Here is a 13,287-nt window from a genome sequence, read left to right on the forward strand (position 1 = left end):
ACTAAATGTTAGCTTTTAACGTCTGTGCATACGTGGCTCTGAGCACTCTCTGTGCAGTTTCAAGATGAATAGATGGAAGACCAGAGAGAGAGTGACTTGTCAAAGGTTTCTCAGCCAGTGAGGGCCCCTCTTGCAGGGATCTTCCCAGCACCCAAGTTGTCCCAGGGTAAGAGAGGCATGTGTAGTTGTGGGGTATGAAATCCCCCCATCGCCAAGAAGACCCTCAGGCCCCCTACCCTAGTATCTCTGTACCTTTCCTGCTCCCGCAGACACACCTGCTGGCACTCCTGGGCCACACGAAGGCTCCTTGCCATTAGCCTTTGATCAGCCAGGACACCTGAGTGGGGCCTGCTGCCAGCCTGGAGGAGGCAGCCTCGGTGAGAGCAGGCCCCTAGGAACTTTCTAAGGCCTGTGGCTAAGCCTCCAGCCCGGGAGTGTAACCACCCTGGGAGGAGAGAGCCTGGACTGTCCCTGATTTCCCCGTTTGTAAACAGTTGAGCCAGGAGGGGCAGGGCACTGAGCCCGGTGCCTGGTGCTGGAAGATGGCTGCGGTCCAGCAGCTAAGCAGAGGGGCGGGGAAGGCGGGCAGGGGATGAAGGATGGCTGGGACTTGTCAGCTCTGGACACAGGGGAGCAGGATAGAGCCTGTGGTTCTCTCTCTGCCTCTCCAGCACACACTCCCTCCTCCCTGGCCTGCTGCCACTCCCAGCATTACCTGGGCCTGAGCATCGTGGCAAAGAGCCTGACAGATCTTGGAGTTGGGGAACATTTTCCAATACCCCACTCCACTTTCCTTCTCATCTCAGCCTCCCAGTCCCTTATCTGCCATACTCAGAGCCCAGGGGAAATTTCAAAACAGTCTTAAAAAAAAAAAAAAAGCCACAGCTATGGTGATAGAGTAAGAAGGGCTCATCCTGAATTCAGCCAAAGCTGGAATAAAATTGTGTCCCGGTGACTTATTAATTGGGTGGCCTCAGGGTGGCCATGCACTCCTCTGGAACCTCAGTTTCACCATCTGTAAAGTGGGGTGACTTCAGCTACCCCAGTGTTGCTGTTAAGGATTACACATGCTGAGTGAGGGCCTGCCACACGACGGGGGTCCAGGAAGCCAGGAAAGAAAGAATGCTATGGAAATGGGCACATGACAGGCCCTTGATAAATATTTTCTGATTAAATAGGAGGTGGGATAGAAATGAAATAAATGATCCCAACATCTGCGCCTTTGTCTTTCTAGAAGCACATGGGAGTTAGAGGCATTGGCTGGGGTGAGAGAGAACCAGGGTGAGATACGGCATAACTCCTGGGGAATGGATGGCTGAGAACATTCTTAATGACGTCAGCTCCTGTGTGCAGAATACATTATGATCTCAAGTGCTGCTGGCTTGCTCTGACATTGAGGCTCGTCTAGGAAGGAGACTCAGAATTGAGTCCACGAAGACAGACTTTAGGTTCCAATCATGCTTCTGCCTCCAGCCATTCAGGCAGGCTTGGATGAGGCCTACATCTTCCCCAAGCCTCAGTTTTCTTGTCTGTAAAGTGAAGATTTGAATACCAACACCCAGGGACTTCCCTGGTGGAGCAGTGGTTAAGAATCCGCCTGCCAATGCAGGGGACACATGTTCGAGCCCTGGTCCGGGAAGATCCCATGTGTTGCAGAGCAACAAAGCCTGTGCGCCACAACTACTGAGCCTAAGTGCCACAACTACTGAAGCCTGTGTGCCTACAGCCTGTGCTCCTCAACAAGAGAAGCCACTGCAATGAGAAGCCTGTGCACCACAACAAAGGATAGCCCCCGCTCGCCACAACTCGAGAGAAGCCCGTGCACAGCAAAGAAAACCCAATGCAGCCAAAAATAAATTAAATAAATAAATTTAAAAAAAAATGAATACCAACACTCAGAGCTGCTGAGAGGATTAAATGAGGTGGTCTATGTCGAGAACTTGGGACTGGGCCTGGCGTACGGTAGGCTCTCAGCAAATGGTAGCCATCATTATTATCAACGAAGCTCTTCATTGTATCAGTTAGCTATTGCTGTGTAATAACTACCCCCAAATTTAGGGGCCTAAAGCAGCCACCATTTAGTTAGCTCACGGTTCTGTTTAACATGTTGACAGTTTAGGTTGGGCTCAGCTGAGTGATTCTTTGGCTCTCTTGCGTCTATGGCTGGCCACAGGTGAGCTGGACAGCTCTGCTTCCACGGGGAGGCTGGGGTGATGAGGTGGCTGGGAGGATGCCTCTCATCCTCCAGCAGGCCAGCCTGGGCTTCTTCACCAGGCAGTGGCAGGGTTTTGAGAGAATGAGAGCTGCCGTGTACACAACGTCTTGAGGCTTAGGCTCAGAGCTGGCCCACTGTCCCCTTCCCCACATCCCATTCACCACAACAATTCTCAGGTCCAGTCAAGATCCGGGGTCACGGTGCAGAGGGCATCGACACAGGGAGGGGGAGAGTGTGACCATTTCTGGAAACAACTGGCCACAGTGCAGCCGGTGAGGGGAAGTCAGGGATAGCAACCATGTCTCTTGATTTGCAGTGCAGTGACCTCACCCCAGCTGCCCGCTCTGCCGTGTGACACCAGCAGCAAAGCCTGTTGCTTTCCCAGATGGCGTCACTGCTCCATGATCCAACCCCGGTCAGAGCCGGGTTGCCCATTTCAAATCCCTGCACCCTTAGGAGATGAAGACCAGACTGCACAGGGCCAGCACATGTGTCCCATTCCTGGAGTCATGGGAACCTGATGACCTACATCCCCCGTGGAAACCCCATGGAGTCCCTGTCCCCTCAGTCCTCAGGGGAAGGAAAAATACACAGCACACCTGGACATGCATGTGTCCTCTGCCCTTCCCCACAGGGCACCCCCAGCTGTCTGCTAAATAAACTCATTAAACTATCTCTGACAAGGTGTTTAGACCATCACAATCTAGCTTCTTCTGCCCACGTGGCGTGGACAGGAGGCCAGGTCAGTTCCCATTGGGGCTAGGGGTACCTGGTTCTCATGTGTATTCATATTTTGATTGGTCTTGTGCATCCTCTCAGGTCAGCCAGCCTCCTGGTGGAGTGGCAGCCCCTGCAGTGCTCCAGCCAATGAGGACGTCAGGTCAGACGGCCAGTCTGGGGACAGGCTTCTTCCATCCTCCGTGCATTTATGGGCAGGTAGAGACAGTGTCTTGGTCATACGTCCCCGAAACGGGGCACATTTTCCAGTTATGTTTGTGTTTATGGCCAGTGCCCCACCCTAGACTGTGAGCTCATGATGTCAGGGACCATGGAGAACCCTGATTCCTTCCACAGAGCCTAGCACACGATGGGTGCCCAATAGTTATTGCACAGATGGACGGATGAAAAGCTGGATTTAATTGCATTGAGCGTCCTCACAAAAGGCTAACCTCCTCTGCTCCTTTTCTGAACCAGGGGTCTTTATTCCCATTGGCCTTGAGGCCCAGTGGAAAGGGCCCTGAACACTGAGCCACAGGCCTGGGGGCCAGTCCCAGCTTCTTCGCTTACTGTGTGACCATGGACACAAGATGGTCACGTGCAGTGGTACTGGTTGTCCACTGCCACCTCCAGGGAAAGCCATTTATTTAGACTACGATGTGAATGACTCCTCCTGGGTTCATGCAGCGGGGCAGGCCCGTAGCAAGTGACTTAGCTTTTCAACGTTTCCGTTCCCACCAGCACAGAGGGCGTCTACTGTGCTGGGGCGGGAAGGGTGAGTACGTGGTGGCTGCTGTGATGGTGACGATGGTGGTGATGACCAGGAAGGAGGCAGGTGCCGGGGAGACGTGCCTGGCCTCCCGCTGGGCTGCCCGCCCTCTCTCCTCTTGCCGCCCTGCGTGCCCCTCTGTCACGTCGCGCCTCACCCTGCAGAGCTGGTCTAGCTCCCGTTCCCAGCTCCTCCTCCAGCTGGGGTCCTGTTCACGGCCCCCTTCTCACTCTCGCCCTCCCTGGCCTCTGCTCTGCAGCTCCTTGGGTGAACCTGCCCCTCTCCTCCCATCCTACCAGACCTCAGAGTAGGGACACGTCCCAGGCCCCCAAGACCCTGAGTCCTCCCTGAACCAGCACCAAGAGGGTCGCTGTCCTCCCGGAAGCCCCAGAATGGGCTCGCCCAGGTGCGTGATGCAGGGCAGAGGCCAGACGCCTCCACTCCTGTCGGCTGCCACCAGCACCTTCCGGCCCCCACTGCCCCGCCCCCCCCCAGGAGGCTGCTGGGGCCTCTCCAGCCCCCACCTTCCGTCCTCCCCTCCTCCCAGCCCCTCTCAAGGTCCAGCTGTTCCTGTTGGCGCCCCCACAGCCCAGCATCCTGCAGGAAGCCCACTCCTGGTCCCAGAGGGTGCTGTTCGAGGCGTCCGAGGTAACGCAGGGGGCGATGGGGAGCTTGGCTCTGGGCCTGACATTCCCCAGCCCAGAAGGCAGGTGCTGGGGAAGTGACTTCAGAGGGGCAACGGGGGGTGGGGGTGCTCACGGCTCTGCCCTAGAGGGGCCCCTCCTACCCCGCTGCGCCTTCCCCAGAAGCCAGGAGGCTCTGCCCCACGGGGCAGGGGCCCGGGCACCGATTCCTTCCTCCCTGGCAGCAGTCTCTTGGAGCGACCCGCAGTTCCAGGCCCAGAGGCACCAAAGTCCTCCAGCCTGCCCGTCCGGCCCAGGGAGGCCCACCCCAGGGGGCTGGGGAATCCCGCCGAGGCCAAAGCGCAGTCATGGGAACAGGCTGCGGGGAAGCAGCTCACGATGTGCGTGACGTCACTGGATTCCCCCAATAACCCTGGGAGTTAGGCATTAGCGTCCCCGTGTCAGAGGTGAGACTGAGAGAGGTGAAGTCACCGGGCCCACGGCCGCCCAGGACGGGGAGGCGTTTTGGTTTTCTTTGGTTTGGGCTGGGAGGGGGCTGCCAGGGGAATGGCTGACTCCTGCGGAGTGTGGCTGGGGGGGAGGGGCTGAGTGATGAGCCTTCCCCCGTTTTCCTGTTTGTTTCACCCGCTGTCCATTATTCTCCTTCCTTCCACAGGATGCCAGAGGCCTCGGATGGGCCCCAGGGCTCCCAAGCAGCCCTCGGCAGGGGTCGTGCCGCCAGCGGCCGGCGGCGGTGTGCACGCACGTGTAGGTGTGCGCAGGTGAGAGAGCGAGACTCCCTGCGCTCCCCGGAACACAAGGGCCATGTAGGTGTCTTCACGGCCATGTCCTCAGGAGCCTAGGACAGGGCCTGGCACACAGCCGGTGCCCGTGAGGTAGTCGTGGTGTGAATGAGTGAGGAGGGAGGGAGGGAGGGAGAGAACGAGCCTCAGCCCACAGGTTCCAAAGGCCCCAGGGAGCAGCGGGACACTTTCCCTGAGGCAGCATGGTCTCTGTCCCTCTGCAGGGGAAGGACGTGGTGGCGCTTCTGGCTCACGAGAAGCGCTGCTGGCGGGCCACTCCAGTGTCACGGGGACCCCCTTCACTGCTCCTCGGCCTGGGGGACGTGCTCACCCGGAAGACCGCAGGGCATAGGCTGGAGCAGGCGCGGCCCCGAAACAGGCAGGACTGGGGTTGGCGGTGGGATGTACTGCCGGGACAGGCCAGGAACATTCCAAGCTGGCAGACGTGTGGCCTTTCCTGCCTGCCACTGGCCACCCACAGCTTAGTCTGAAAAGTGAAAGAGCCAGGAGTCCTCCCAGCAGGGAAGGGACTGGACTCAGGGGTTTCCAGGCGCGTGCGTGGGCGCGCATGCGTGCAGGGCTGACATTCGGCCGTACTTGGCCCATACAGCCGTGCCCGTTATTCAAACACTGAAATATTCTCTGTGGTGAATGACAATCCCCCCAGGCCAGTCCCTAGGTGGCCCTGCCCGCCCGCCCATCCACACAGAGGACCCTACTCCAGCTCAAGTCTGGCTTCCATTCCCACTGGGCACTGACCAATGGGAATGGGCACAGCTCCCCCGGATTCCAGCCTCCTGGACACATTCTGGGCACCACCACTGGCTCCCCCCAAACCCAGAGAGCAAGCTGGCACCCACCTGGGCCTCCTGCCCGGCCCCAGGGAGCTGTAGGTGGTCACTGCCCAGGGGCACAGCAGCCAGCCACTGTGGGGCCCTTGGTCAATCCTCTGAAGGGGGTGTCCCCTGGCCTGGACCTTGGTGGGAGCGATGGAGCCCAGGGGCGGCCCTGCCCCCACAGAAGGCCCGGCAGCAGCTCCGCTGGCCCAGCCGCCAGGGAGGGAGGCGAGAGGCTGGACGCCCCAGGCCCCTGCGGATGCATGACGGGCTCTCGGGGCCAGCGGAGAATTAGAGAAGCCAGTCCATGGTCCCTCCCCAAGGAACTTCACAAGCCTGGAGTCGAAAGAGGTGGAGAAACTGGGTCCTCCCAGGAGGTAGGAGCGGGTGGCCAGCGGTCTCAGTGCCATGGTGACCAGGTTTCACGTCACAGCCCTGGGAAATCTGGGGTGGAGGGAGGCGGTGGGGGCAGGAGGATGCCCTTAGAGGCCGCTCCGTGCTGGTCCAGCGCTGCCTCTGGCACTTTCCCGCTGCCAGGTCTGGCACGGGCCTGGTGAGGTGGGCATGCCAGAGGAAGCAGGCTGCGGGATTTCGCCCACCCCCTAATCACTTCTGACATCTTCTCCGTCTTCTCTAAAGTATTTTCAGACGCAGTTTTGGGCCCACTCCTACTCTCTGTGGCACAGGGCCCGTGAGGACAGCCAGGTGGGACCTTCCATACTCTCCTGCCCCTTCCCTTCACCTGCCCGAGAGGGAGGGGCCAAGGTCCCATTTAGGTCAGAGGTCAGCAGGTGGCTTCAGACCTGAGGGAGTTACCTCAGGTCTCCTTTGCCCCCCACCTTCTTGAGACTCCCAGCCCCAGAGCCCCGGGCACCGGGGCCTGACCCACCCTGATTTCCCACTGTGCTCTCAGCCAGCTAACATCTGCTGTTGCTCTTTGGGGAGGGGGCTCTGGGCTTCCTAGACCACGCTGGCCCCCCCATTCTTCCACCAAGACAAGGGGGGTCGAGGAGGAGAGCTGTGCGTGGGGAAGACGGGGCTCCTGTGCTCACCCGATTGCTGGCTGCATGCCGGCATCGTCCACAACTCCAGGGGCCTGATGGGTCCTGAGAGAACGCCCAGGCAGAGACCCCCATCTGCAACCCCCGACAGGCTCACACCTACGTTCCCAGGTGTCCCGCCGGGGGCCCCACCCGCAGGCATCACTGAAGGGCAGGGACGCTTCGCCAGCTGGCCGCCTGGACTCCGGCCACTGCCCCACAGAGCCCCGGGCTCCTGCACGCCCACCGCCTGCAGCCCCTTGCCATGCATTTGCCGTCAGCAGGCCAGCTAAGTCAAATAACCTTGTGCTTAATTCACCCAAGTCTATATTTCCTCATGCGTGATATTTTCTGTAAGTTTTTACATTTTATTGTATGTGCTTCTTTTGTGAAAGAGACAGACTATAAATAAAACAAGCTGGAAGAGCTTCACTCAGAGCCCTCAGCCCTCTGAGCTTGGTAAGCGCTCCGGGGAGAGTCCCTGACTGTGGCAAACGGCCTCTTGGAGTTGGTTTCTTCAGCCCAGGGCTACGGCCGGCACCTCCCAAAGGCCTGGGAGGAGGTGTGCCCTGGATTTTAGCCGCAGGGAACCTCTTGCAAGAAGTTTGGTTCAGACCCAGAGTTAGATGGTCCCTAAGGTGCGCCCCTCCCCCCTTCCTGGAGGACGCGGCATGTGCCCTGGGCCTGCCCTCCAGCCCATCTCATCAGGGCCTGAGACACGAAAGCAACTTTGTTCAGGAATCACCTTGGAGGGCCGCTAAAGATGCAGTTTCTTTCTCCCCAGCCCAGATCCGCTGCCCCAGATCTGCCAGGCCCTGGAAGCTGCACTTTCACCAACCCACCCGAGTGAGAGGCCCACAGGCGCTGGCGAGGTGCCCAGGTCCCCCCGGGAACAGCCCTGGGCGCCACCGGGCGCCTAGGCTGGAGCAGCAGCGCCACCTGCCGGGTCCCGCTGAAACACCTCCACAGCACTTCCCGCCCCACTTCGGGGAGGCAAGTCCGCCATCCATCCACCCCTTCCTGTGCCTCCAGGGCGCCAGAGAAGTCAAAGAGGAGGAGATGGTGGGGCAAGTGCCCCCTTAGACTGGCCTTTCCCCCAGCCTTCCACACCGGCCACCCCCCACCCCCACCCCAGGGAGCTTCCCCCACCACATGTCCTAAAGCAGCCGTGATGGCACATCTGCCATCTGAGCATCTCCCCTGGGCTTCAGGATGCTGGGCGGGGGGTGTGCTAGGGCTCACCCCTGTGTACAAGGAAGAGCGTCCTTTAAAGTCTCATCTTGCATCTTTAGAAACCTCCTGAATTTTGCACATCTTACTCCATCACATTTCTTTAATATGAAAATATTTCCTTCCTTTGTGAAAAACAAATGCTCTAGAAAGAGGCGGGGTTTATTCTGTGGCTTCACGGACCCACCCCCACGGCCAGCTCAGGGGCACCTGTACCCTGGTCTCAGAGGCCAGTCCTAGGGACACCATCTACACCTGCTTGAACACACAAATCAAACCCCAGCCGTGCCGGCAGCCAGGCAAACGGACCAGAGCCAGGAGTCACACATCTCATGTACCAGCGTGCACAGGGGTCCAGAGCTGCCCTAAAAGGGCCCCCTGTCCTGGGGACAGCAGTGAGGTGCCCGTCACTCTTCCCTGCAGACCCGGCCGTGCCGTGCACATTACCTCTCCTTTTTGGTCCTCCCCCTACCCTGGGAAGCAGCATCGCCACCACGGCAGGCGGGATTGTTACAAATCCTCTTTAATAATCCATCAACCACGTTTTACAGAATTGTGCGCAGGGCCCCTCCCCACCCTGCTAGAAGGCACAGCCTTACCCACCCATTCCCTGGGGCACAGAGGACAGGAGAGAGCATCCTCTCGCTTCCCTGGACAGCTCAGGGTCCTGGCAGATGTAGTGCCAGTTTCGTCCACACCCGGAGGGCTCACCCCTCTGATTCCCGAGGCAGCCCGGGGCCAGTCCGGACCCTCTTGCCCAGGCAGACCCCCTTCAGCCCAGCTCCCCTAGGCCCAGCCCCCATGGCGCGGCCCAGGCGGATCTGAGCTGCCTGGGGGGCTGGGTCAGGCTGAGGAAGGGGTGCTATGTCTTTTGTCAGGGAAAGCCCACCCTCTCCCACTATCTCCATGGAAATGTGGAAACCAAGGCTAGGAGCATCACAGGGGAAACAGAGCTGACCCACGACACAGTGGGCAGTCACCTGACAGCCCAGGGTGCCTTATCTACCCCACTCCCGAGTTTCTAATACACTTTCTCCCATACAATACATACAGCCCCCAAGGCAGGTAGAAACCCAGCCCACCTTTGCAGGGAGCATTTTCGCTGAGTTGCGAAGACAACCCTGGCAGACAGCGCGTGGAGGAGCCACAGAATAGCTGGGGCTTAAGGCTGGTGGCGGAAAAGCAAAGGAGAGGGGTCCAGGCCCCAGGAAGCCCCCCACTTGCAGCCAACACAGGACGGACAAGGGATCTGGGCAGTGAAGTGGGATGCAGGCCTGGAGTCAGGGGGGGGGGGGGAGCCGAGGAGACCCCCTAGGAGCCCTGAGGTTGGAGGACAGGCAGGGAGTGGGGGCAGCAGCCACCTCAGTACTTGGGGACCTTGCTGTAGTCTTCGGAATGGACGTGCCGGCACAAGGATATGGACAGGAACATCCCCAGGAGCTGCGGAGGGAGAGGCTGAGAGTCAGGGCCGGCAGGGCGGCCCCGGTCCCCAGAGGCCCCGGAGCAGCGCCCCGCTGTGCAGGTCAACACACAGGACTGGACCTGAGTAAGCAGATCCTCAACGAGAGCCTGAGGACCAGCCTGTGACGCGGGCAGCCCAGGCGCCCGCGAGCGGCAGCGGGCAGGCCGGGCTTGCCGCGGGGCCTCTAGAAGCGGGTGGCCTCAGCCCGCCCCTCCCCCCACCGGACGTCCGCAGAGCCGGACGATCCGGGAGGGCAGCACGGGGAGGGTGGAGGGGACGGGACCCAGACCTCGACGACAGCGACGCCCGCACACACGCCGAGGATGACACCCAGGTTCTCCCGCAGCCAGGCCTGCACCTTCTCCTTGCAGCCCTGCAGGCAGAGAACACAGCCACATCACGCCACAGCGGCCGCTGCACCCGGTCACGCAGGATCACCAGGAGAGGCCGCCCCCAGCCCCGAGGGTGGGCGGAGAGGGGTCTGGGTGTGCCTTGAATGGATACATTGATGAGTCCGCAGACGAAGGGGCAAATGACAAGCACGTGGATCAAAGGCAGGAACAGCTCAGTGAAGAACGGTCGATGCGGCAGCAGCCCAGGCGAGCGGGGGGCCTGAGGGTCTGGACCCACTGCCCCCCGGGCCCTGCCCCGCCCAACAGCTGTCCACGCACCTCCTTGTACACCGGCCACTCTTCAGGGAAGTTGCCCCTCTGGGTCTCGTTGCCAGCGGGGGCCTGGCAGAAGCCCGTCTGCGGCGGCTGCCGGCTGCCGTCCTCCTTGCTGTGGTTCGCGCAGGAACAGGGGTAGGTGATGCTGGTGTGATTCATGAGCTCGGCATTTTCTGTCCAGTTGGAGAAGCTGACCCAGCCGCAGCACTTCACCTGGGTGGAGAAGGGGCCAGGCTGCTCGAGCCCACCGCCCACTCAACAGGGGTCTCCCTGGGCAGGGGCTCAGAGCTGCCTCTTCCAGCTCCCCCCCACCCCCCACAACCCCAGTTCTCAGCCAAACCATCAGGATCAGAGTTTAGGTTTCACTGTGGCGTTTGTGAGCCACAAGGAATTTAAAGGGGCTCTCAGGATACACTGTAAGCTATCAGAACAGTAGGAAACAAAATCAGGAGCAAGAAATATATAAAGCAGAGCAGGACGGATGGTCAAGTTGAAAGAACACAGGTGTACAGGACACAAGGAGGACAGACGGCATAGGGCTTAGAGTTTGGGGGCTGGAGTCAGGCTACCAGGTTCAAATCCCAGTTCTGCCACCTACCAGCTACTCAGCTCTGGTCAAATTGCAGACCTCAACTTCCCCTTCTGCAAAATGGGGGGAACAAAGGTTCCTAGCTCGGTCTGTTACGAGGACTAAATGGGACGAGGCAGGCAAGGCATCCAGCCCAGGTCTGGAGGGCATAGTAATCGCCCAGGAAAGGCCAGTTTCACTTTTAGGCTCTGAGAACGTGCTGGAGCTGAGGTTTGGCTCTGAGCTTCCTGGTTGCCAAAGTGAAAAGGGAGACACGGTACAACTGCCTTATTAGAGCAGAAAATGTTGTCGTTCCCGAAGCAAAGAAAGCCTTTCTGTGTTCCATGGGGCTTATGAAGGGGGCCCCAAGAGGCTTCAGATCACATGTGGGCTTGACTTCCCGACAGGACTGGGATCTCAGCAGAGCTAAGCCTGTGCCGGGAAATGCCCGGGAAGGCAGAGTGGAGTCGGGGGAGGGCCCTTTCAAATTCTGGCCCTGCCCTGTGCACGGACAAGCTGCTGCACTTCTCTGAGCCCTGGTTTCCTCATCTGGAGAATGGGGTCAGGACTGCCACTCTGCTAGGGCCCCCGGGAGGACTGAAGGGCCAGCATGGGCGAGCTGCGCGCCACCGTGCCCAGCACGCGGTCACTTCCCCACCGGCTTCTTTCCCAGCTCAGGCGGCACGTCCCTGAGCAGCAGCCCGGCGGCCAGCAGGGGGCGTGCCCGGCACACTCAGGCGGCTCCGGCTCCAGGCAGTCTCCAGTCCAGGATTTACTTTTTTATGTTGCAGGTGCCTGGCTGCCTCCTCCTCAGCAAGAGAGGCTGGCACCTCTGAGGGGGCACCCACAGGCCCTCCCACACCCAAGCAAAATGAGGCAGCTCTCCTTGGTCCTCTGACTGCAGCAGGCAGGGCCCCTCCAGGGTCTCAGTGCTTGTGATGATGATCACGCATCACACCCGCCTGCCACGTGATAAGTGCCTTGGGTTTATAAACGCATCTCACGTGAGCGTGGATCAATAGTCCCATGTGATAGATGAGGAAACGGAGGCCCAGAGAAGGCCTGGCCAGGAAGTCACTGAGTTTTGTATGTCAGCCCTTGGGAGCCTGACTCACCCTCTGTTTTCTTACCACCATCCCCAGCAGCACCTGACAGACGTCAAATCACCTAGAGGCCCTGCGCGCTGCTGAAGTCCCCTGCTCAGCCCACCACCTCCCGTGACGGGGCGCTCCTCACCTCCCCAGGGACCCGCCTCTGCCCCGGGCTTCTTGAAGGGTGACCTTTGTTCCTCCTGGGACATCCCGCCCCCTCTCATCTTAGCAAAGGGTCTCAGCAATTGCGACCAAACCAACGGTGGGATGGAAAATGTCTTCCTGTGCGCCTGGAGCCCTCCAGAGGACACAAGCCCCCTGTGTCACCAGAACTCTGTGACGCATGTAGGCCAGAAAGTGTCTCCTCCCCTCTGCGCAGCTCAGAGAACAGACGTGCCCGTGTTGCTGGGACAGAGACCCATCTCTAGTCTCCGTGCTCTCCTGCGTCAGGCTTTCTCGTGCCGTCCCGTCTGCCTCTCATATCCCACGGGCCTCTCTGAAGGCAGCCGGCAGGCAGTGCCGGCCAGTCCTGTTGTGTCCAGGGCCCTCTAGCCACAGAGGGGGAGGCCGCAGGCTGGAGAGGGAGGGTCCTGGCCAAGGGCACACACATCCGGGACCACCAAAGGGGGGCAGCTGGGACCCCATCGCTGAGGGCTATTTGTGTGCGTGGTGATTGGCTCAGCATCCAGGCAGGCTGGGAACCCAGTCAGTCAGTCAGTCCGTCAGTCCATCCGTCTGTCATTCATTCATTTAGACAGTCAGTCAGTCCTTCTGTCAGCCAGCCAGCAGTCATTCTGTCAATCCGTCCATCCGTCAGTCTGCCTGTTAGCCAGTCTCTCTCTCACTTTAACGGCGGTGGAACACGCACCCCACAGGGTACAGATTCAGCCTGATGAACGATCCCGCCCACGTGGGCATAAGCACCGCCTGGGTCAGGGTTTGAATAGAACACTCCTCTCACCCCTGAAGGTTCCCGCGTCTCCTCCACGAGGCAGCCTCCACCAGGGCCTGCGTCAGCACCTCAGCTCTGGCACCCAGTTTCCTAACCTCCGGGGAGAGCCCAGCACCCCCAGCCCGGCTTGAGAGGAGAGGGTCGAGGGCTGCCCCCCACTTCTGGCCACGTGGGGAGCCCTGTGAGCCCTGAAGCAGCCTCCTGGGCCCGAGGCCCCTGGGTGGGAACTGCTGGGGAGTCAGGACGGGGTGCCGTGCAGGAGCCCCTGCCTCCAGCAGGTGCACACTCACACGCGAACCGCTAACATCTTCTG

General features: G+C 59.9%; 1 protein-coding gene across 2 annotated transcripts in view; it reads right to left on the minus strand.

The window, feature by feature from the left end:
• Nucleotides 1-8,172: 8,172 nt before the first annotated feature.
• The window catches only part of CD82 (CD82 molecule), a 51,572-nt gene continuing 46,457 nt past the window's right edge, over nucleotides 8,173-13,287 (minus strand). Inside the window, exons 7-9 of one of the 2 annotated variants that reach the window (XM_057750053.1) lie at nucleotides 10,367-10,576; nucleotides 9,985-10,068; nucleotides 8,173-9,673 (exon numbers count right to left, since the gene is read on the minus strand). In XM_057750053.1, coding sequence (XP_057606036.1) covers nucleotides 9,596-9,673; nucleotides 9,985-10,068; nucleotides 10,367-10,576 — 372 coding nt within the window. In that variant the 3' untranslated portion in view covers nucleotides 8,173-9,595. The remainder of the gene's footprint in view (nucleotides 9,674-9,984; nucleotides 10,069-10,366; nucleotides 10,577-13,287) is intronic. The other variant, XM_057750052.1, reaches the window with a different exon arrangement.

This window comes from Hippopotamus amphibius, chromosome 9 (assembly GCF_030028045.1).
Source record: "Hippopotamus amphibius kiboko isolate mHipAmp2 chromosome 9, mHipAmp2.hap2, whole genome shotgun sequence".
Classification (NCBI taxonomy): Eukaryota; Metazoa; Chordata; class Mammalia; order Artiodactyla; family Hippopotamidae; genus Hippopotamus; species Hippopotamus amphibius.